The sequence below is a fragment of the Triturus cristatus genome, chromosome 4_1 (genome assembly GCF_964204655.1).
Source record: "Triturus cristatus chromosome 4_1, aTriCri1.1, whole genome shotgun sequence".
Classification (NCBI taxonomy): Eukaryota; Metazoa; Chordata; class Amphibia; order Caudata; family Salamandridae; genus Triturus; species Triturus cristatus.
Window position 1 is genome coordinate 790964524 of NC_140585.1, and position 23931 is coordinate 790988454.

Here is a 23931-nt window from a genome sequence, read left to right on the forward strand (position 1 = left end):
AATAATGCCTCTATGGCCTGAACGTCCCAATCATCAGAGCGGATGTTTTGTTTCACATCACCCATAGAAACACGAAGAACATTCGGAACATTAATAACCTCAGTGGGTCCATGAATTTGAAATTTAACAGCATCCCACACAATCCCATCTAACACAGGCCAGGCAGTAATATTCACAAAAGTCTGGTCCCTCTTCATGATTTGTGATGAGGAGTGGGGGGCCAAAGTTCCATGAATTAGTCTAATTGTAGATCTTTCCTTCGGGTAGTGTCCATTTACAAGACGAAAAAATACCACCACAAAGCCAATGGACATAAACAAAAAAATACAAATGAGCACCAGCCAAATGTAAGTCCAAGGGGAAATTAAAAAATGTCTTTTAAACCAAACAGCAAAAATAGAAACTTTTGATGGAGCTCTGGAAGTCATTGAGTTAGTGTCAAAGGAGAAACGTGACTGGTCAACTGCGAGTGATTGTAAAACAGGCAATGATACATCTGCGGGATAAGCATACTCAGTATCTTCAGGTGGACCACCAGCCGGTGGTGGCAACAAAGGATTAGTAACTGTATGCATCTCGATGGCAATATCAGGCATGGTGGTAGAAGCCGGAGCCAAAACAGAATTTCTCAGCATCGCAGGGCAAGAGACCGCTGGAGTCATACTAAGAAGAATCGGCCACTCGCTGTAGTTTGACATTGTCAATGGAGATGTACCTGTTATCCTTGCGACCAGGAAGTGGAGGTAAAATGACTGTTCTTGTACCCTGCACGGCAAGCACTTAAACCGGTGCACGATAAGAGGGGCCAAACGCCTTCTTGTTCTCCACCCTCTCACGAACCAGGTCACCGACTCGAGGTAGCCAGCCGACTACCGGAATCTGAAGCGCAGCATCAGATGCGGAGGGCAAGTGTTCTTTTGCAAGACTGTCTCTGGTCTCTTGTAGATTCTGTAATACAGCACAGTGATCATCTACGTCAAAGGGTGCGGCAGACGCCGCCATGTCTAGACCATCAAGGTCCGGGACAAAAGATTTTATGCCAAAGAGCATCATGTATGGGGTCCGCCCACCCAGAGACCTTCTAGGGAGATTATTAAGTGCACGTTGAACGGTATACAGATGGGCTAACCAGTTCCGGCCAGTGGCTAAAACCCTAGCTGTCAGGGATTGCTTTAAGTCACGGTTCATTCGCTCCACAACACTATTGCCCTAAGGCCGGTATGGAGACGAAAATTTGACTTGGACCCCCAAAGATCTCATGGCTTCTTTGTACGCCTTAGAGGCGAATGCAGGGCCTTGGTCAGAATGAAATGTACCACATGCAAAAATTCCCACAAAGACACGCAAATCCCTGATGACAGTACGAGCATCCGCACTCCTTTGTGGCCATACCCAAAGAAAACGTGTGCATCAATCCACTGCAACTAAAATATACTTGTACGCAGTATCAGAGGAGAAAGGACCGCAGTGATCTAGATAAACACACCCAAGTGGTTTATTAGATATGTACGACTGAGTTTGTGGTGGGCACGCAGCAGTCGAAGGTTTAATCTGCTGGCAAATGTCACAATCAAGAACATAAGTGCGAGTCTGTTTATACAACCCGCGCCACCAGTAATGTTGTTGTAAGAGAGTAACAGTAGCTGAAACGCCGGCATGGGCAGAGGCCATACCCTCGTGAGCCGCTGTTATCAAGGAAGGTCTGCAGTCCGCGTTGGGAATCAATCTGTCACCAACGTCGTTAATTCTCACATAGGGGACTTTATCAGGACTTAAATGATAAGAGTACCGAGAAGGGAAACCTCTCGGGTAATTACTTCCCTTCTCTGTAGCAGCAATAGCTGCCAAGATGTCATCATCGATCTTACTTTTGGATCTTGTAACTGCTGCTACTAGCTATGTTGCCACTGCTGTTTTCGCTGCTTCGGCAGCTAAGCTGTTGCCGACAGCGTGGACACCAACTCTCTGGTGACCAAGAGTGTGAATTACAATTAACGAGTGGCAGATGCTGTTTAAGTTCTGCTACCCGAACCCAAAGCATTTTATGCTTGATTGTGCTACCTTTGGAATCGCGATATTCATTCGGAGACCAAAAGAATAGATTGTCGTTAAAAGAGTGAACACTGTAAAACGAGTCACTGACTATAAGAGTAGTAACCCGAGGATCAGCAAACTCCAGTGCAAGCACCATAGCACGGAGCTCTGCCAACTGTGCGGTACAATCACCCAATGACTGCGTATGCACGACATCGTACTTGAATTCTCCATTCACGAAAGTACCCGCTACAATTGCGCAGGCCGCTCAATAGGCATGCTTCAATTCCGTCGCCGGTTGCGCCGAACCGTCAGTGTAAATGACACAATGGTAATCTTGAAGCGGGCGCAGAGACAGAGTAGCCGGATGAACGAATTCATACTGCAAGTACTCCTGAGTCTGCAATGAGGCATCAGAGATATAGGTGACATCTGGCTATGTCAAAGAAGTGGCCCATTGTATCCAACGTGGATGCAAAGCTTTAGAATTCGGTACACAGGCTTTCGTCACTGCCTCTAGAGCAGGATATGGTGTAACCACCAACATGCGTTTTCCTTACGACAGTGCTCGTTCTTTAAGAATCGCCATCTGCACAGCAGTCAAAACTTTTTCAACCGTGGAAAAGCGCAGTTCAGCCGAAGTGTACAGGTGTGTTTTGTAGGCATCGTCCTCATTGAACGTTAAGTACGTGAAACCCACTGCGCCCAGCACAATTCTTATGACCAGGTTAGCGTGGTTATCACGTTACAGTAAGTATTTCAGAGCAAGAAGATCAGCCTGCAAAGATTGCAAGATAGCTGAATGCTCTGGCAGCCAGCTCGATTTGGAAAACGTAGGTTGTACCAAGGCATATAGCGGCTTGATACGCTGGCCATAATCAGGAATGTAAGTACGCCCGAAATTCAGAAAACCCAGCAAACATTGTAATTTTTTCAGTGTTGTTGGAGCGCGCAAACATGCGCACTTCTCCAGGAAGTGAGGAGCTAATCCTCGACCTTCATTGTTGAGCTCGTAGCCCAAAAACAACACTGTATACTCTGCAATGTGGGAAAAAAGTTGAATTTGTAACCGAAGTCCGCAAACATAACAATGATGCGATCAACGCGACACAGATGCGGCCATAATTCGTCGTCTGTGAGATATATATCATCAACATACGAGTACGCATCTTGGTCAATGCTCTCTAACAGAGAGACAACACGTGCGGCAAAGACGCCAGGGCTGTTTTTATAGCCCATGGCTAATCTTGTAAACTGTTTTTGTTTGCCGCCAGAAGTAAATGCTGTCCATTGACTACTAATAGAGGACAGGTTATGGCTGTAAAAGCCATTGGATATGTCCAGTGTGGTTTTAAACCTTTTTCTCACTAGACTATCAACGAGGGCAGAACTGTGGGTATTCTGTACAGCACACGTCCGACAATGAAAGTTCAAATGCCGGTAACCCAAAACTAGGCGGTACGACCCATCAGGGTAACACCCTGATATTCCAATTGGTCAAGGATTTCTGCGACGTGAGATCTAGCTTCGCGGCGCATGGGATATTGGGGCTGTGGCTGGGGCATAGACCGTAAAGGAATCTCATGGCTTGGAGACAATTTATCCCACCCAACCTGAGTACGGTACAACGCCTGAGCAAGGACCTGAGCCCACTCTCCGGCAAACCTTTCAGCGTGCTCCTTTGGCACAGTGTGCGCAAAGGATGGGAGGATTACCTCCTCCCCCCTTGGAGCATCCAAAACGAAAGCCGGGGGCCAGTCCGCCTCCGCTAAGAGAATGTCATAGGAAGAGGTCAGATTATCCAAAAAAATCCCTTGTATTGTACGTTGTATGCCACCTTCAATTAAGAGGACTATGTCATATTGTCTGTCAGGGGGAGCCACTCTAGTATTAGCAGTTTCTACAGTTATGAACGTATCAGTTGCTGTCGCCTCCAGATATGGACACAGTGCTTGCCGCACTACTGTAACCTCCGCTGCGCTGTTGAGCAGCGTTAGTGCCCATGTCAGGTTCCGAAGCTGCGTTCTCACTATCTGTGGCATACTTCGCTGTTAGTGTAGCAACTTTCTTCTTCTGAAACGGAGGACGTTGACAAGCAATTTCGGCCAGCTTGCCTTTACCGTCAGGCTGACGGGGTTGCTCACGTCCTTGTTGGGCACCCCGACCTTTGCCACGTTCTCCGCCACCAGACTGTGAGGCCGATGTATCCTGTGAAGAACGAGGAGAACGTTGTTCAGTAACCTGAAATCTATCAGGTGACCTAATACTAGTGCGGCCGCGCAAATCATATGTGCATTCACCAGCTGCCTGCACCGGCGACGCAGGACGAGACCCCTGTTTCTGTTGCTGCTTTCCCTGTTTCTTTGTTCTCCAATTTTGTTCAGGAAAAGTTGGACGATCGTCTTTAACAGACAAACTCACCTTAGTTTGCTGTTGTATGTCTGGAATGACAATAGTAGGCTTAATCCCTAAACTACTGCGGTCAATAGTCCTATAAGCCTCCGCAATAATTTTAGGCAATTCTCGGGGCTTATCGAGTTCGTCAACGAGGGCTAAACCATTAGCCACTTGAAAGTGTACCGCATCTCCCTTGAGGTTACCAAGGATGAGAGTGGCAACTACGTCGAACACACTGACAAGCCGAATTCCCAACTTGACCGCCGCCTCCGGACCGCGTTGATCTTGAACACGCTTGATGACGGAGGGAAGCACGGCCATAGATGGGGTGCCGAAGCACTTCGAGTAGACCGCTGCAAAAACCTTACCCCAGTTGTCACGATCGGACACCTCCGGGACTAAGTCTTTCTTCAAACTAATGGTGAGGATCCTGTGTTTCTCCACAGGAGTAGAGTACGGAAATACTGCCTCCATCTGGTCAAATTTTTCAGCAAGCCAATAAGGCATATCGTCCTTATTCTGGGGGCGCTTGCCCATTACCGAATTAACCATGACGGGACTAATGACAATCCCGGCCTGGCCAGCTGGTTGTCCTGCAACAGCAGGTGCCCCTACCTGCACGTTGCGTGAAACGTATTGCACTAAAGCCCTATATACAGTAATCAGGGCTGTATGGAGGACACGCAACTCATCCACCGCAACATTCAAATAACGAGGATGAGGTGTAAATCCGGCCAGTACCGGCCAAGTGGCCCCTGGAATTGATAAAGGGCCCATTCGAACCGGTGTAACCGTATGGGGAAGGGCGCCATTAAACCAAATGCGATGCTGCCAAGCTGAAATAGGAATTTCTTGCATCCTATATGGCGTATAATTTGCCGGGATCCGCGTGGGAGTATAGGTGTGAAATGTATTATAATCCGCATTCACCGCCGGCACAGTCACCCAAGAGTAAAACAACTCGTAGGGATATGATGCATCGGCACTCACCACAAAAACTAATGGCCATCCCATCGTCCGGCACCCCAAACTGCGTCAAATGACGCCGCAGAGGTGTTCGGCTATGCGCTGCAATATCGACAACCATAAGGACACAGAGAAGAACAACAACGGATATTACAGTAGCACAATGGTTCAGTAATATAAAAACCTTTTTAATTAGCAAGCTTGAGGGAACCTATCGTACAAACAGGTAGGTTAAAACCGTCACTCCCGCTATCCGGAAACCAGAGTGAGGGTGTCGTGGAGCAGTACTAAGGCGTTTCAAATCAGAAGACCAAACGTTAGGTGCGCCATGTTGCAGGGATTCTGCTCATGCACAGAACTATGCGCAGGAAACCAGGACCTCAGTGAATTGCGGTGTACCAAAAACTCACCTCAGTACCCAGAACCCCTATCCGACCAGCATCAGTGTCTCATTCGCTCTTCATACCATATAGAAGCTACCAATGATTAGCCAACCCAGAACATGCGACTTTAGAGTACTCTCAGGAATGGTGGGAATCAGAAATACCTGTTCGTTATTATTCTCATATCAGTCCACAACGAGAGTAATCGGGGACACGGTAAAGTTTATAATGTTTATTTTATAAACAACATGTCCTAAGATGCAGTACTTTGGCTAACATAAGCAGACAAATGATTAAAATCAAAACCATCAGCATTGTTACAATACCATATAAAATGAAGGGAGAAATCATATTACAAATGATAGTGGAATACAACCACCCTCCCTTCACTAGTGAGCCAGTATTATTATACTAATAGAAGGTCTCTAGGTCTGCATGGGGAACCCCATACCGTAAAGATCAGCTTAGGTGAATCACATCACAGGATCAGCTTTGCTCTGCGCCTGGAAAAGTTCTTCTCCAGAATGTGTGTGTAATGCCTGCAAACTGCAATATTAAAGGCTCTCAACTTTCAAATATTTGCAGCTGTGTGCGTGTTATGGCTAGAGCGTGGGCCGATCAACCTGGACTCAAAAACATACATTGTTTGGTGGCTCAGACTGTTTCAGCACACAATGTTCAGACCAAGGTCGCAGTGCACGTCTAGGGACGTGAACAACAGACAGTTCTCATGTGAAGAAAAGGCAAGCAAGCAGTTTTCAAATAATAACATCTATCTGCAGTGTTGTGTGCAAAAGAGGCAAAACTGGCAAGATGGCGTTTCTAACATCTAAGACGCCTATGCTAACATAGCAATGTATGTCATCTAAAACTCCGCCTCCACTACACCACCATGCCCAAGTGAGTAGCTTTAGGGCAGCAGCACACCACCCACGCGGTATATCAGATCATTTCCCTGTGGGAATACTGATGGAAGGGCCGACACAAGACATCATGCTAGCCCCCAGAATAGACCTCTGGTACCTCAAAGACAAAAGTGTAAAAGGAAAGCTTAGGGCCCATACAGATTTCTGCTTTGAAGAAAATCAGGGGTTGGTTAGGTTGGCTTGCACCCTATGGGAGGCATATAAAGTAGTAATACGCGGGCAGGCTCAGGCATTGATGGGAAAGAAGAAAAACGAAACTAAATTGGAGGTTGAGGTAATTGAGAGGGACATAGCTGCCCTAGAGATCAAGAATCAGATGGATGGGACTCCAGGCCTTTGCCGCCAGCTGCATCTACGCCAGCAAGACATCCGCGTCTAATCGGAAAAAGCAGAAAGGAGCCACATATTGACGACACAGCATCACCTTTACAATGTGGGAGATAAGGCCAGCTTATTATTGGCCTGGCTAGATAAGAGAGATAGGGAGCGATCTTGTGTTTTAGAGATAACAGATAAAGAGGGTGTCCTGCAGATGTCCAGCGTTGCTATAGCACCAACATTTGTGATCTAATACGAGGACCTATACAGCTCGGTCACAACTAGAACTGCGAAGCACTGTGTAGACTTCCGGAGAGGTATTGCACTTCAGACACTTAAGAGGCTAGAGAGACCCTGGAGGCAGACCTGATGGTGGAGGAATTGGCAGTGGCTCAGTGGAGTTTACAATCTGGGAAGGCGGTGGGACCGAATGGATTACCGGTGAAACTTTATAAGGGACTTTCCAACAAACTTGCACAGCTCATGCTGGACATGTTTAAGGCGGCGCATGAGGAGGGTTTCCTGCCAGAAGATCAACATACCGCGTCCATTGTAGTCCTACATAAAAAGGGAAAGCCCCCATCAGACTACGGTTCTTACAGATCAGTCTCTTTATTGAATGTGGAGGTCAAGGCTTTGGCCAAAGTCCTGTCCACTATGCGTTGTGAGGTTATCACCTCGATCATAAACCCTAACCAATCTGATTTCATGCCACACAGAGGACTAAACTCAACCTACGGTGCCTTTTTGGCATCCTCCATTTGACCTATTCACCCCAAATGGAGCAGGCAACCCTGTTATACTTAGATGCAAAAATGGCCATTGACAGCATAGAATGCTCATGACCACAGGTATGAATATTATAAAAATTAAACCCCACTTTGTAATTCCTTCTTTCATTGAATCCTCTCCTGAAGTGGCGAGGTTGTACTAACACAAATTAATTGATGAATTCTCAACAACGGCTTCTTTAACTTTCTACAGGATCTAAGAAATAAGTCATCTTTCATGAAAATTGATAAAACATGTGAATTTATTTTCTTCTATAAGAACAGCTTTAAATGAAGGTATGTGCACATCCATAATTATGAAACTGGAATTGTCTCCATCCATGTAGCATAAATAAATCTAGTTAATGAATCCTTTTTATATTTAAAAAAAAATATATATATAGGATTAGGCAACGCAAAATGTATCATTTTAACTAATAGAGGATGACATGATACAAAGCATGATGTTCAAACTGAAATGATCATAGCTAATTATTGATCAAATCATGATGTTCAAACCAGAATTAGTATAGTCAATTATTGCTTACATCAATGCAACCATGCTGTCTGTGCTCATGATGTGGAATATACAATTTACTATCTTATAATGTGTTCTTAACTGTTATTTGCTTAATGTATTGTATGATCAGAATTTTTTGTACATATTGTAAATAGGTTTTTTTCTTTGTATTCATATGTATTCTGTAGCCCCGAGTAAGTCCCTTAGGATGTAACCCGTTGGTTACTGTGGCTTTCAATTTTAAAGGAAGAAGAATTTGAAAAAGAATAAAGAATTTTCTTCAAAATATACTTACTGAAGAATATGAATTTTCTTAACTGTATACACCATGGCCCACATGCATCAAAGCAAAAACCGGTCGCAAACGGGCAGATTCTCAGAACCTGCCCCTTTGCGACCGGTATTTTTGCATTTGGGATGCATCATCACAAATGCAAAAATCGCAAATTAAGTAATTTCTAAATTTCGATTACTTAAATTGCGATTGCATTTAAGGAATCTCAAATTGAGATTCCTTAAATGCAATGCATTAAAGTAAAAATATTAGCGATTTCGCTAATAGGGGAGCAAATTACCATGAAGTTGAACTTCATGGTAATTTGCTAAAACTTTGAAAAATGCACTAAAGTACATTTTTCAAAGTTCCATTTCACACACACACATGCCCTTGGGGCATGTGTGTGTGCAAGATGTACTCATATGCAGATTTCAGGGGTGCAACAGGGTGTCCTTTTTACACCCTGGCACCCTTGAAATTGCATGAGCAATTTGCGATTCTCTAATTGAGAATCGCAAATTGAGAAAGTCTTCCCATTCATTCCTATGGGCCTCTAGGCCCATAGGAATAAATGGGGAGGTATTCCTTAATTGCGACTCGCAATTTGCGAGTCGCAATTTAGTTATGTTTAGAAATCGCTATTTTGTAAGCGATTTCTACATGCATAGCCTTTTGCTATTCCTTATTAGCGAATCCTTATTTTTCGCTAATAAGGAATCGCAAATGGCATTGTTGATGCATGTGCCAGCATGAGTTTTGTGTTGAATGATCATGAGCTAGAAATAATACGGTCTATCACAAGAAATGGAAGCTGAACCATATTATTTGATTCATGTGGAAATTCCTTCCATTGAAAGTTGAAAGGGGTGAACTTTTGGTTCTGCGCACCTTATAAGTGTTTAATTATTTTTGCCACGATATAGTCCGGTGCGGTAGGATTTTGCCTCAACCTCTTTTGTATATCTTTTAAATGTAACACTTTTAACTGTTTATGTACTAACATGTTTCTGTATTGAGAGTGGTATATTTAAATGTGATTGATAAACTATATTTATGAATAAAAGTAGCAACAGGAAATGATGACACTCTTCTCAAAAGGGGTTGAAAACTTTTAAAGATTTGGGTGGTCAAAATGTATCCATCATTTTGCCTCACTGTCCTTTTTAACTTTCATTCTTTAGAAGATCATAAAATGAAAGCTTCGAGAAATTAGTAAACACGACTAGCAATGAACTTGCTTTGCCTTTATCCCTTGAGCCTTCTTGATGTACATGGTAAAGAAAACCATACTCTTTGGTTCATTACAAAAATAATTTTGTCCTTTGAAAGGTTGTCCTGCTGAAAAAGAATCACTGCGAGACTACATCGCTAAGAAGAGACAGATGTTTCTGGCACAGGTATTGTACAACAAATGTTCCTTACAATTTGAAAGAAATATACTGTTATTCATTAAACTGTAATCAATGCAGGAAAGGCACCAGCCACTTTTAAATACATTATTTTCATTTGGAGCATATAGAGTCACCTACAGTTAATAATGTGTTCCATCACATTTAAAAATGTGACATGTCTTCCTGGATGTCAACAAATACCTTTCTTCAATTTAGAGCTTACACTATAGTTGGTCTAGTTAAGAGCAGTTGTACCGGGATATGAGGCTTGAATATACCCTGCACTGCTGTTGTTTTTTTCAACATGTTTTTATTGACATTTTATATTTTTTTATAGACAACATACGTTTATATTTTTTGCATCACCTTTGTTACATACTTGTTATACATTTCTGTGTTGGCTGTTTACGTGTGCGGTAATACAGTTAAGACAGTTTGCGCCTAATGTGGGGATTGTGTCTGTGTGCACTTCTATTCATGTTGTGGTTTGGTCTATTGTAACTTGCGATGTGCATCCTTCCCATATGCTCCGGTCTGAGAACTACCGGTGTACTTTCAGAACTGCTAACTTTTGGGTCTAATTGGGGTTAACTTTGGGGGGGTGTGGGCTCTACTCAGACGGGAGCGGTCGACTTGTGGGCTATTATGATGTTGGCGATCTGTATATAGGTGTTGGGGAGTTTGCGACAGCTTCTACTGGTTTTTCCTGAGTCCCCGTGTTTGTGTAGGCCTTGGTGTGATGTTCCTGGTGTGGGACTGACTGGTCCCTCTGTGTGTTTCTCCAGACATGCTTGAGCTATTTGGGTCTGGGATGCCGCGGGTGGTTCATCACTTATTGTCTGTTGTTTGAATTGGTGTAGACGTTGTGCCCATTCCATGGATATGTGATGTTTACGTGTCCCTCTCCACTTCTTCACTTCTAATCGCTTCCTCCTCTGCTGCGCCCCATTTATTCATTGCTCCTACCCAGGCTGCCACAGGGGGTCCCACCAGGGCTCGCCAGTACATGGCTATTCCTCTCTTAGCCATCAGTATTGACGGGGACCCGAAGCGTGTCTTACCTCGTCGCCGAAATACTCCCAATGCGCATGCCTCCCATGTCTTCATGTCCGGTAGACCCGTGGTTTCTTGCAGTGCCTCATGGATTTAGCTCCAGTATGATTGCAATGTGGGGCAATTCCAAAACATATGTTGAAAATCTGCCTCGGGGGCCCGGCAACCGGGACACAGGAACTGCGTGTCTGGGTAATATTGTTGTAGGCGCTCAGGCTCTAAATATGCTCTATGTAGGATGTAAAATTATATGTTCTTAAAGAGTGCATTTCTGGATATATTTTAGGGGTATTCTGTTGCTCGTTCCCACTCTTTATTATGCAATGGTTGTCCTATTTCCTCTTCCCATGTCTGTCGCAATGAGTCCAGTGGTTTGACTATGAGGTCTCGGGCGGCTTTGTAGAGCCATCTGATTGTGTCTGCCCGCAACCATGTTGTAGAATTGTGTGTATTACCGGATGTGTCACGGGTTCCTCTTCAGTTAGGTTCCAGAGTGGGCGGCAGCTGGTGATACTTTGTCTATGCAGCAGGAATTGCCCTGGGGGGAGATCATATTCCTCCATTAAATGGTTGTGCGGACGTAATTTTCCGTCCTCGAATAGGGATTCAACCTTGGTTAGCGAGTGATCTGTCCATACCCGCAAGGCCCGGGCTGTGTAATATCTCTCACTTCTGGGCAGTCCTATCAGTGGGAGTAGTGGAGAGTAGAAGGGCTTCCCTGTGGATATGCGATGTATCCTTAGAATACATGTGCGGGCTATTGACACCTGTAATGGGTAAGTTCGCATGGGTCTAGTGCAGGGCAATAATAGACGACGGATTGCTGGCATAGGCATATGCGCCGTGTCAGTATTGGTTTCCCCTAGGTGACGCTCAGCTGTCCAGTGCGTGAGCCACTGCAGCTTTGCGACCAAGAAGTATGCCTCTAAGGATGGGGCCCCTACTCCCCCGCGGTCGGATGGTAACTGTAATTTGGATAGAGCCACCCTATGTCGGCCCGTGCCCCAAATTAGGGAGATAAGTAATGAGTCTAATTCCTGAAAAAAGGGGCAAGGAGGGAAGACTGGGAGGTTAACGAAGTAGTATAACAATCTGGGTACTATGATCATTTTGGCCAAGGACACTTGTCCAGTTGGGGCAGGGGAAGCGTTTTCCAAAAGCCCACCGCTGCCCTTACCCCTTCCAGCACCTTATGATGGTTTCCCTCATATATGTCAGTAGGAAAGTTATATAGTCGGACGCCCAAGTATCGGGGGCCCTTTGCACTCCAGGCGATGCTCTGGTCACCTTACTCTGTTGTTATGGCAGTATTTAAATGGCCAGCCATGAGGGGTAATAGGGACATTCCTGCTCTTCCTGTGTTGGTGCACTGAGAGCTGCATAATGTCAACACAGGAACCCTTGTGCCAGGGTGCGAGGGTGCACATGTTACATGTAGGATTGTTCTGTGCTGGAATGGGCACCTTCCTGCATAAAAACAATCCTTAGAGGCATTTTCCTCTTTCTACGTCTGCGGCACAATGCAGCAGATGTAGAAAGAGGAAATAATGAGGAGAACTTAAGCTATTTCACCGTGTTACGCCTCTGTAATTTTGTCTGGATACAATTTTGTCTGAATCCCAGGTTTACTACCCTTAGTAAATGTGGGATTGCATCAAAATCCATGGGTGGATGCATGATATCACCCATGCTCCACCCGTGGAAAGCCTTCCGGACACAGAGTAATGCAAGGCATTGATTTAAGTTACCTTGTGTTACTCTAAATTTACTAAGCCATGCAGAGACTTGCAAGGTGGAAAGCTTTGCGTGGCTTAGTGAATCCCACTTAAGCCCTTGCGTTGCCTTGCATCTCTTTACGTGACACAAGGGCATCACAAGGGCTTAGTAAATCTGGCCCCCAGTCTAAAAAACCTTTGTACACAGTCTCATCTCAGAAATGATCTTGTCTTTCAATCGGAAAATATCAAACAAACTAGGGGGCCACAAAGAATGCCTTCTTGGAATAATTTTCCAGTTCTGTTAAACTCAGCCTGTCAATGGAAGTGGGATAGCTGTATCACAGAAAATGTATGTTACCAAAAAGTGCAGGTGCCCAATTTAAATACAGGCCATCCGTTGAAAAGGATTTGTGTCGCTGTTTTCATATTTGTTAAATTAATCTCTAAATTTTTAGGTTGTGGAACATCTTTGAGTGAACACAAGAGTATTGTTGAATTAATTTAAAGAAAGAAACACATTTTTATTTGACCTTTGCTTAAAACAAATGTTTCATTGGACGGCAGTGATGAGAACTATATCACAGACGGAGGGGGAGTCGGTGGTACTGGAGCCTAAAAGATGTTTATTAAATATATGGGAACCCAATGACCTGAATCATCCAGCACAGGACTGGGCAACTTTGGGAATGATGGTCGCAAAGCAAAACATAGCCAAACTATGGGGTTCCAGATGCTCGCCGACGCTGGCGGAATGGTGTATGGACATGGATGAGGCCATGGTCGCAGAGAAAGCTGCGTATGTAAATCGAGGCTGTCCCCAGAAATGGGGGAGAATATGGGGAGCCTGGAACAAGTATAGGGGCTTCATATGTGACCCACCTGAATTGCCAAATGAGGACACTTCGGATTGACGTGGGGAGGGAATGTAAAGAACTGTGTGGAATGATTACTGTGATCAATTATGTACTGTTTGTAACAAGGATATGCGTGCTAAGAGTATTGAGCCAGCCAAATGCAATAACTGTTTCATATGTATGACTTTGCTATGCCCGTGCTTTAACAAAATTAAAAAAAAAAAGATTTAAAAAACAAAACAAATGTTTCATGTTAAGTACACGCTTTATGAAAAATATGCAGCAGAAAAAGACATACAAGTTGTCTAGAAATCTTCCCAATAAAAACAAGAATTCAAACATGAAAACATTCAAAAAAGCAAAACGTCTTATGCAGGCCGCACAAAAATAAATGCATCCCATTTTAGGTTTCGCCTGCACAGCGCTTGCGCTGTGCTTATGAAATATATTGTTTTTAATATAAATCTTAAAAGGGGCTTACATCTCACCTCCTTGTTTTCCTGGCTTTTCATTGGTTCCTCTGCTTGCCACTTTTTTCCCTCCATTTCTATTGGCTGTAGCACATCTTCCTGCATTTACTAATGCTTGTTCTTGTCTGTTTCTCTTATCAGTTTCCCTTAGCCGAAATACTGTTAACATCTGCTTTGGTGGAACTATTTTTTCATAAAAATTTGCCACTCTCTGCTTTTTCATCTTGCAGGGTACTTTAAATTAAATAAGCAGTTTATATAGCGCAATTTATCACCCGGAGAGATTAAGTGATTTGCCCAGAATCACAGGATGCTGCACTGCTGAAACTTGAACTGGGATCCTCAGATCTCGAATCAGCGGCTCTTGCCACTGCGCCACATCCTTTCTTCTTCTGTGATGCTTGTCAGGGAGCTCTTTCCTTCCCCCCAATGTATTTTTCCTCCCAATGTATAATTTGAGTCTTTCTGCTTTTTTGGTTTGCGTGATACTTTAAATTAAATTAGCAGATTTATATAGCCCAACTTGTCACCTGGAGAGATTAAATGATTTGCCCAGAATCACAGGATGTTGCGCCTCTGAGATTCGATCTGGGATCCCCAGCTCCAAGTCCGCAATCTGGCCTCAGCACCACATCCTCTCCTTTCCTGTGATACTTGTCAGGGAGATCTTTCCTTTGTCCCTTTGTCCCATTTTCTTTAAAGAAAGGTCTCCTGTGCCATTAAAATTACTTAGTGCTACGCAAACAAATGATGGATGGAATGCTGAATAAATCATACATTCACTCCCAGTCAAGAGATCTGGGTTAAATCCATTGTTCTTTGGCTCACCATGCCACCCCAGTTTAGACCCAGCCATATGCAAATCAGTCTTGACCCTGTGCCTCATGGGAATAGTCCAGACCAAACTGCCAAGCCAGGTCCTCATAAAACCACCTTTCTGTGATCCTGATCACCCGCTATTTGACCTGCGGATTCTCCGTACGGGAGTAAGCGAAGATGGCGCCCGTAGATTTACGTGTCCACACACTGAGGCCGGGAGCCAGGTACCGTGATGCCGCTTACCTTTCACTTGAACTCCGAGTGGTGGTCCCCCTAACCCCCCAGTTGCGCAGTCCTGTCGCCTGACCCCCTGGGGGTAGCTTGTTCGAGGAGTTGGTTGGTGATCTCCCTTGCGGTGCTGGTGCAGCGAAGCCTGGGTCCCCTCCACCCTTTGTGGGACACTTGAACTGCCGCCGGAGATCTGGGGCGGAATTCCTCCATGGCGTTTAGTTTGCTGTTATTTCTGACAGTACTGATCATTGTGCTGCCGTAGGGAGGCAAGGTCGTGAACTGAAGGGTCTCCATTTCACGAGGCACTGCCGGGACAAAATGGTGGCCGATTGAATCGACTCAGAACAGAACGGCTACTGAACTCTGGAGGGGCAACAAAAGCTCTGATTGTCCCCCTATGAACACCACAGACTAGCGACAGGCACCTACGGCCCGCGACATCACCCGAGCGCATACGGGCCGTCCTCCCTACACCCCCTCAACTAAACTTAACATCTAGGACCTCCCATGCAATGCACGAACCCTGACCGCCTGGGCCACACTACAAGTGACTGACTTTAAATCCAACGTTTTATTATGGACTAATACACTTGCTAATGTTTTTTCCGCGGCCTGTAAGTTTGGCCTGCCGCAATCTTGGTCACGGTCAATTACAGTCCCGGTCTTTAAAAAGGGAAATAGAGGAGACCCCCGATATTATAGGCCTATCTCTCTGATAGACTCTGCTGTGAAAGTTTTAGGTAGAGTTGTCCTTGGTAAACTTACTGATTGGTTAAATGACTCCAATATCCTCTCAAACCTACAGTATGGGTTTAGAAAAGGGAGAGGAACCATGGCCGAGTGTTTAAATTTATTTTTACTGACTGGGAAATATACGATTGCGAAGAAAGGTTCACTTTATCTGGCCTTCATGGACATTTCTTCTGCTTTCGATAAAGTAAATAGATCAAAACTTTGGCAGTTGCTATTAAAACTTGGTCTAGACAAGAACATTGTACTTTTTCTGGCTGATTTACACAAAGACCTATCCACTGTTAGATTTGACCAAAACGGTCACCTTACTAGTAGCATCCGTATTGTTAAAGGTGTCAGACCGGGATGCATTCTAGCACCACTCCTATTCACTTTATATATTAATAATCTGGATTCAGTTTTAATAGGAGCAAGCAAGGGCATCCCACGTGTGGGAGAGCGGTTAATTCCGGCTCTCCTATACGCGGATGATGCCGCCTTGATAGCTAGAACCGCAATTGGCTTTCAGCACCTTTTAATTTCCTTTGCCGATTTTATGAAGTCATTGGACCTGGATGTTAATTTTTCTAAATCGCACACAATGATTTTAGGGCGTAAACCAAGGAAACTAAAGACTCTTGTTTGTGATAACAATGTGATATCACAGGTTAATTTGTTTACTTATTTAGGGGTTCTATTTGATGAAAGGGGATCGTAGATTCCACAAATTAAAGCTAAAAGAAATGTTATGGCCAGATCCACCTTAGCAGTTCTTGACTTTGCCTGCAGATTGGGGGCAAAGCCTATGCAAGCAATGTTAAACATCTGCTGGGCCAAATGTATTACCATAGCTTGTTATGGATCTGACATATGGGGATACAGGGGATCGAGGGACATTCAAATAGTTGAAAATAAATTTCTTAGAAACCTGTTATCTGTCCCACAGACAACATGCTCTTTTATAATCCACAAAGAAACTGGGTTAGGATTTATATCTACCTAATTAGCTTAGCACCCTTATTAAAGCGGATAAGCATTTAGACAAACCAAGAGCTAGGGATGAATCTTGAAATTATTTGTGATTGTTTAGCGCTTGATTATGCAAACAGTATCCCTTGGATGAGCCATGTAAAAAAAAGCTCGCTACCAACCTAGGTAGGCCAGAAATGTTTAATTCACCAGAGAACCTGATTAAAGCGGACTTGACTTGGGCTAAAAATATGTTTTTGCAGGTTGCACAGATGGATAGGGACGCCAGGGAAATTAAAAAACCATCAGTGCAGACACATCAATTATTGTCCAGTTTTAGTTACAAATCAGCATCATCGTTTCCTTTTAGTGAGATTCAGATTCAATCAATTAAATGTACTTCTTGCAGAACCGAAGGGAAGGAAAAAGATTGAGGACCTGGGTGCTTGTTCATGTGATAATTTCTCGACCCAGGACTCAATGCATTTTACTTTAGTCTGTGAACATTTTATCCATATTCGGAAGAAGTTAATTTTACCTATTTTAAGGGGCAAAGGATTTTTACAGGCTAGACCTGCCTTTATGTACTTACAGATGATGACTAATGTGTGGGAAATTTTTAACATTGCTAGTTTTCTGACAGCAGCAGTCAGAATAAAGAAAAAAAGAGGGATTAATATGATTAGATCATTTTAACCTCTAGAAATGTTAACTTTTCTACTATATCTTTTTTGTATCTTATTGGTGTCGTGCAATTGTACTATTTCATGTAATTTTGTAGTATGCGTCTATAGTTTTAATTAACCGAATAAAGTGAATTTGACTGACTGACTGACATTCATGAGCTTCTCCTCCGGGGCAGCAATCCGGCGAGAATACACTCGTGAAGGGGATGCCTGACTCCAACATGGTGGCCGTGGGGGCCACAATCATCACGATGCAGCGATCGAGGGATCTCAAAACACCCGGGTGCCCGACCTCGTCATGGCCTCCACACAAATGGACTAAACAACTAGGCTCCTACTTTCTATTCTTCTATTCCTCACCCTTGAAGCCCCTCCACCCACACCGGACTGCTTGGACTGGCACATCGAGCTTACTCTAGCGAGGCTAGGGGTGCTTCCCCACCATCCTCCCCCCCGGCTCACCCACCATGACATTAATTTTGGGATCTTCCTCCGAACGCTGAGACCTATCTAGCTGACAGATGCCCGGTGGAGCTACCTGTTCGCTAAAGAGGAGATGGGTTGTGGACTTCCCCCTGGCCGTCACCTACCCAGCCGGAATTTGGGCAGACTTCCCTTCGTCTCACCGTCGTATTGCCCCCTAAACTTTTTTTCCTCCCCTACCCTTCTGCGCTCCATATTTCTCATCTTCCTATGCTCTTTAAAATGTTTTTCTTTTTTAACCGAGACCTGCTATTTGGCTGTTGGCCGGTGGAGCTACCTGATAGCTAAAGAGGAGATGGGCTGTGGACTTCCCCCTAGGCTGTCACCTACCCAGCCGGACTTGGGGCAGACTTTCCTCCGTCTCGCTGTCGTATCCCTCCTACCCCTTCACCCTACCCTTCTACGCTCCATTTATCTCATCTCTTATGCTCTTTAAATGTTTTACTGGTAACTTATGTAACCTGTTAACTGATGTAATTTTGTAACTTTGTGGTACTTCATGTAAAGCGCTCTGATACCCTCGGGTCTAGCCAGCGCTATATAAAACTCAATAAATGAAAAATAAAATAAATAAAAATAGTGACCTTTGCACTTGGGAATAATGAGCACGGTATGGAGTAGTCGAGATAATGTCTTTACGTTAAAAGTTAAGACGAGTTGTGAAGGGCTAGATGTACACGGCACATCTGCTTGTTTGTTATAAGAATATACATTTACATATGGTTAACATTGCAGCATTGGTAATAAATAAACACTTGGCCAGTTTCCCGGGTGAAGGTTGTACTGCGAAATGAATGATTATGACATGATTTTTCCAGAGTATGCATTTATTTGAAATTGCACATGCAATTAGTCCGCACTGATCACAGCACAAGTTTGATCCATAATATTTGGGATTCTTATATATAGCATTACTGGCCATCACAGTGAGGTGGAGCACTTGCACATGCTGATCTTCACACACGGAAGCATGTGAGGCATGCGGACTTAAGCGTAATATACAGCTTAGTACCCATCATCACCATGTGTCATACCCACTCGGTGATACAACCGTCACGGTGTTATGATGGCCTAAGTGGTAGTATCCTTGATCTACTGTGTTTCTGAAGATGACAAGTCTTTCAGAAATCTTCTATTTGAGTCGGTTTCCTTGGGTGACACTAGTGGATAGTGTTTTGGAAGGAGGGGATCAAACTACCAAGAAAGAATGTTATGGCTTAGGCCTGCGTTTTCACAGTTCTTTTGGTATAGACTGGAAGTCAGTTATGTTTTTGACACAAAACGCATTTTACTCCTGAATGGTGAGTAATGTAAACAAATTTTCAAGGCAAATTGAACAGCGTGCCCTACCGAAAGACTCAAACACTGTCAGGCCCAAATGCTCACACACTTCCACCCACAGGCACGCACTTCCAAACACACATAATCACTGTCCCACTTCAGCAGTCTCCCTCTCTTACACGCACTCTGTCAGGCGCACAATCCTATCCAGATTCCACCGACTCACAATGACACACTCAAGACCCAATCAGTCACGCACCCACACATACAACATGCTCACTGTGATCTTCAAACACACACTTCCACACACCCAATCAGCGAATCGCACTGCTATGTAACATGTAAAAAAACATTGACAAACCAGTAACTTTTACATAGACTAAACCAATTGGCTCTACTAATGCTTGTTGAAACTGGTATGCATTCTTGAAACGGCTGCTAGCCTTGTGCAATGGTATGGGCAGGGTGCTGTATAGAGGGTGATTGGAGGTACATTGTTTGTTAGAATATTTATCTTACTGAACAGCAATCAAATGTAATAACTGACGCACAGCAATGTAGTATTTTATCTGATTTGACTCCAGATGTTCATTTGCGTTCCCAGTGTCTTAGTCCAACCATTCAGATAGTTAATACTTATCGTGTGATTCCAGGAATAAATCAATTAATCAAGCCTTTATGGAGCATGGCAACTCACCTGTGAAGGTCTCGAGGTGCTGGAGATGTTGGCTGCTGAGTGGCTGCTTGTTCATTCGAACATCCAGGTTTTGAGTAATTTCCTGAATTGCTGGAGCCAAGCTGTGGTCCTGAGCTGCAGGGGAAGGTTGTTCCATGTCTTGGCTACCAGGTGTGAGAAGGAGCGTCCTCCGCTGTTGGTTCGGCAGATCTGTGGGGGGCTCTGTGAAGGAGAGGGAAGCAGATCGAAGGTGTCTGGTTGGTTAGTGGAAGGTCAGTCGTTTATTTATGTATGCTGGTCCTTTGTTGTGCAAGTCTTGTAAGCATGGGTCAGTATCTTGAACTGGGATCTCTTCTGGATCGGGAGCTAGTGTAGTTTCTTGAGGCGGGGTATGATCGGGAGGTTGAGGATGAGTCTTACTGCTGAGTCTGGAGTCTTTTCAGGAGGGAGGCATGCAGTGATTCCTATGCAGAGTGTGTTTGCGTGATCCAGTCTGCTGGTGATGAGGGCCTGTGTGACGGTCCTTCTGGTGCTAACTGGGAGCCACCTAAAGATCTTGCAGAGCATGTGAAGAGTGCGGAAGCAGGCGGATGAGACTACGTTAACTTTTTTTTTTCATTTAGAGCTTCCTCTCCAGAATGATGCCGAGGTTGGGGGCATGGCTTGTTGCGGCAAGGGGTGGGCCGAGTTTCACAGGCCACCTTGGGTTGTTTTATGGCATGGTGTTGTTCCCAAAGATGAGCACTTCCTTCTTCTCTATATTAGTTGGAGACAGTTGTCCTTCATCCAGTCAGCGACACTCCTCATACATCTGTATAAGTTGGCTCTGGTAGTGGAGGAGTTTTTGGACAGTGAGAGGATGAGCTGGGTGTCACCAGCGTTGGAAATGATATTCAGTCCTTATGATCTGATGGTGTTAGGCAGAGGGGTCATGTAGGTGTTGAAGAGGGTGGGACTGAGGGACGATCCATGGGGGACTCCGCAGCCGATCTTCTTGGCATGCGATGTGAAGATTGACTCCTTTTATCCTTTTGAGGTAAATAACAATGTGCTATTAAGATGGGTAAAATATAACACCAATTCACAACACTGAAACTAAAACAACATGGGAACACACAGGCCTCGATTCACAAAGGCACTACTTTTTGGTATTCACAAAGGGACAGTCTCAGACTCTGGCAGAGCTTCCGCACCTGGGCTGGAAGCTCTGCACTCGTGGCAAGGAAAGTGTAATTACATACACCGGCAGACCAGACAATTAATGCCACCTGCAATCAATGTACTCAAACCACATAAATGCAGCACACATCCAAGGCTCATTGTTTTCCAAGCACATACATCCGGAGATAGAAAAACTTCACTGAGGGGAAGACCAAGATGATAGTCAAATTTGTAGTGGTAAACTAAACAAAAATGACATGGTCTTCATGCATACCTCAGTAGTGCAACACAGAAGGCAGCCCTATGGCAGCAGTTGACTAATGCAGTCAGCGCATTGGGGGAGGATGTCCAGACCATCACCGACATCAAAACGGATTGGCAGGATGAGAGGAGAAGGGCGAAGAAGTTTATCAGGATAAAGCTGGCCAGAGCTGTTCCTAGTTGACAAATCGGAACCCCACTTGAGAAGGAAGTCCTCTCCACCATGTACCCCAACCTGCTGTATGGGCTGCCTGTGACTGGTGACTTTTTGTGGTGCCAGGTAATATTTGATGGTTAAACAATGTTTTAATTACAAAAATGTTTAATATAAACTGCAAATGTGACTATGGGAGTCACTTCATGCTTGTTCAAATATTCATGGTGAATTAGACTCTAATGCATTTCATTTTGTCTGTCACGCTATAAGTACCAGAATCCTTAGTACTGCTGGCACCGAAATTGTTCATGAATTAGTGAACAGCATACTTGTATTGTAAATGCAATTAAGTAACTATGTAAAAAGTTGCACATAATCATAATTTGTTGTATTTGCCTGTTGACTTAATTTCCACACACAGCCAGAGTAGATCTACCCACTGGAGCAGAGGTTCCTGCATGAGGCTGATCAACTACTACTACTGGCACAAACTGATATGAATATATATGCCCAGAAGTGGTCCCATGTACTACACTATTATCAGACAAGCTATAGATATTTTTCTCAAACTCCATTAGTCTCACACATGTGATCTTAACTAGTATATGTTGGTTTTAACATGTCATCCAGAATGATGAAGAAATTATACTACTATCCTTTTAGGCCCTGTGACGTTGCCCATTAAATCACATACTACAGTGACCTCTGCTCCACGTACGGGTGTGACATGTGGTCAAGCACCACACACTGTGCGAATGGTAGACCCTGGTAAGGACATGGATTTATAGAACGCTTATAGTCTAATATATTGGATGACATGTTAGCAGTATGTGGTGTGTGTCAAATATGAAATAAGTTACTTACCTGTAACTGTAGTTCTCCAGTATTGGAATCTTTCATAGATTCACATGCTTGAATCATTCCCCGTCGTCGAGATGGGAGCCCCTGGTAATATTAAAAGTAATGTCCTATTAGATATAGAGCATAAGGCCCTAGGCCTTAAAACGTTTGTAACATATCCCTGTCCTTTTGTAAAAAAGGACTAAAACTTAGAACTAGCCATCAATAGATACCACCCAAGAAAAAATATTTATATATATATATAAATCTCTGTATATACAAATATAAGTACCTAAATTCATTTAACGTATACAGACGAACCAGAAATCATTGAAAATGTGTGACGGTAAAGGATGGTGGGAAAGAACAAGAAGAAAAGAAGGCTCACCTTATTGAAAAAGGGGTCTGAGAACTTTTTGTCCCTCTGCCGCATCTCGCTTAACTTCACAGTCCAAGCAGTAGTGCTTGGTGAATGTGTGTGCGGCGTTCTCCAAGTTGCTGCTCTGCAGATCTCTGGAAGGAACACCTGCAAAGAGCGCCGTAGACTTGGATATTGCTCTGGTGAGTGAGCACGGACTTTTGACGTCAGAGGTTGGCCTACTTGCTGATAACAGAACACAATGGCACTCGATATCCATCTTGAAATGCTCTGTTTAGTGAGAGGAAAACCTTTTCTAGGTGCACTGTACGCTATAAAAAGTTGATTTGATGTTGCAAAATGGTTTTGGTCTGTTCAGGTAAAACTTTAAGCACTGTTTGACATCCAGAGAGTGCAGAGCACGCTCCGCTGAAGTTTGTGGAGTTGGAAAGAATGATTTCAAAATGATTGGTTCATTAAGGTGAAAATACGTAGGAAACTTGGGAATGAACTTAGAGTTTGTTCGTAGAATAAATTTGTCATGTTTGAATTGTAAGAAAGGTTCCTGGGTAGTAAACGCCTGGAGTTCACTAACCTTTCTCGCTGAAGTGAGAGCAAGGCGGAGAGCGACCTTCCAGGATAGGAACTTTATATCCGCTCTGTGAATAGGTTCAAATGGATGTTTCATTAATTGACTCTGCACTGTATTCAGCTGCCATGCAGGAGGAGGTGCCCGAACTGGAGGGCACATTCTAAACAGACCTTTGAGAAACTGTTAGACCAGCCTGCTGGACCATAGAGATGGAACATTATCCGATCTGCGAAAACTGGAGATGGCAGCTAAATGAACTTTAATTGATGCATGAGCTAAGCTGGAGTGAGCCAAGTGTAGGAGATAAATGTAAAATGTCCTCTGGAGGTGAATGGAGAGTATGGACTTTAGATGATGCACACCAGAGCAGAACCTCTCCCATTTGAGAGAATAAGTCCTGTTAGTGCTATCTGCTCTTGCCCTAGGCAGCACATGCCTACACTCCTGTGGGATCCTTAAATGTTGAAATTCTTGGAACTCAGGAGCTAAGCTGATAATTTCAGAGAGCTGGGGTTTGGATTACATATTTGTCCGTGGTTCATAGTCAACAGGGATGGAAATGGCTTGAGATGGATCGGAGGCTTGGCTGAGAGTAGGTGAAGTTCTGT

General features: G+C 44.1%; 1 protein-coding gene across 1 annotated transcript in view; it reads left to right on the forward strand.

The window, feature by feature from the left end:
- CCDC38 (coiled-coil domain containing 38) overlaps positions 1-23931 on the forward strand; it is a 1141020-nt gene that overhangs the window by 49849 nt on the left and 1067240 nt on the right. The window contains exon 4 of the mRNA XM_085653370.1: positions 9921-9988. Within this exon, the coding sequence (XP_085509496.1) occupies positions 9921-9988 (68 nt within the window). The remainder of the gene's footprint in view (positions 1-9920; positions 9989-23931) is intronic.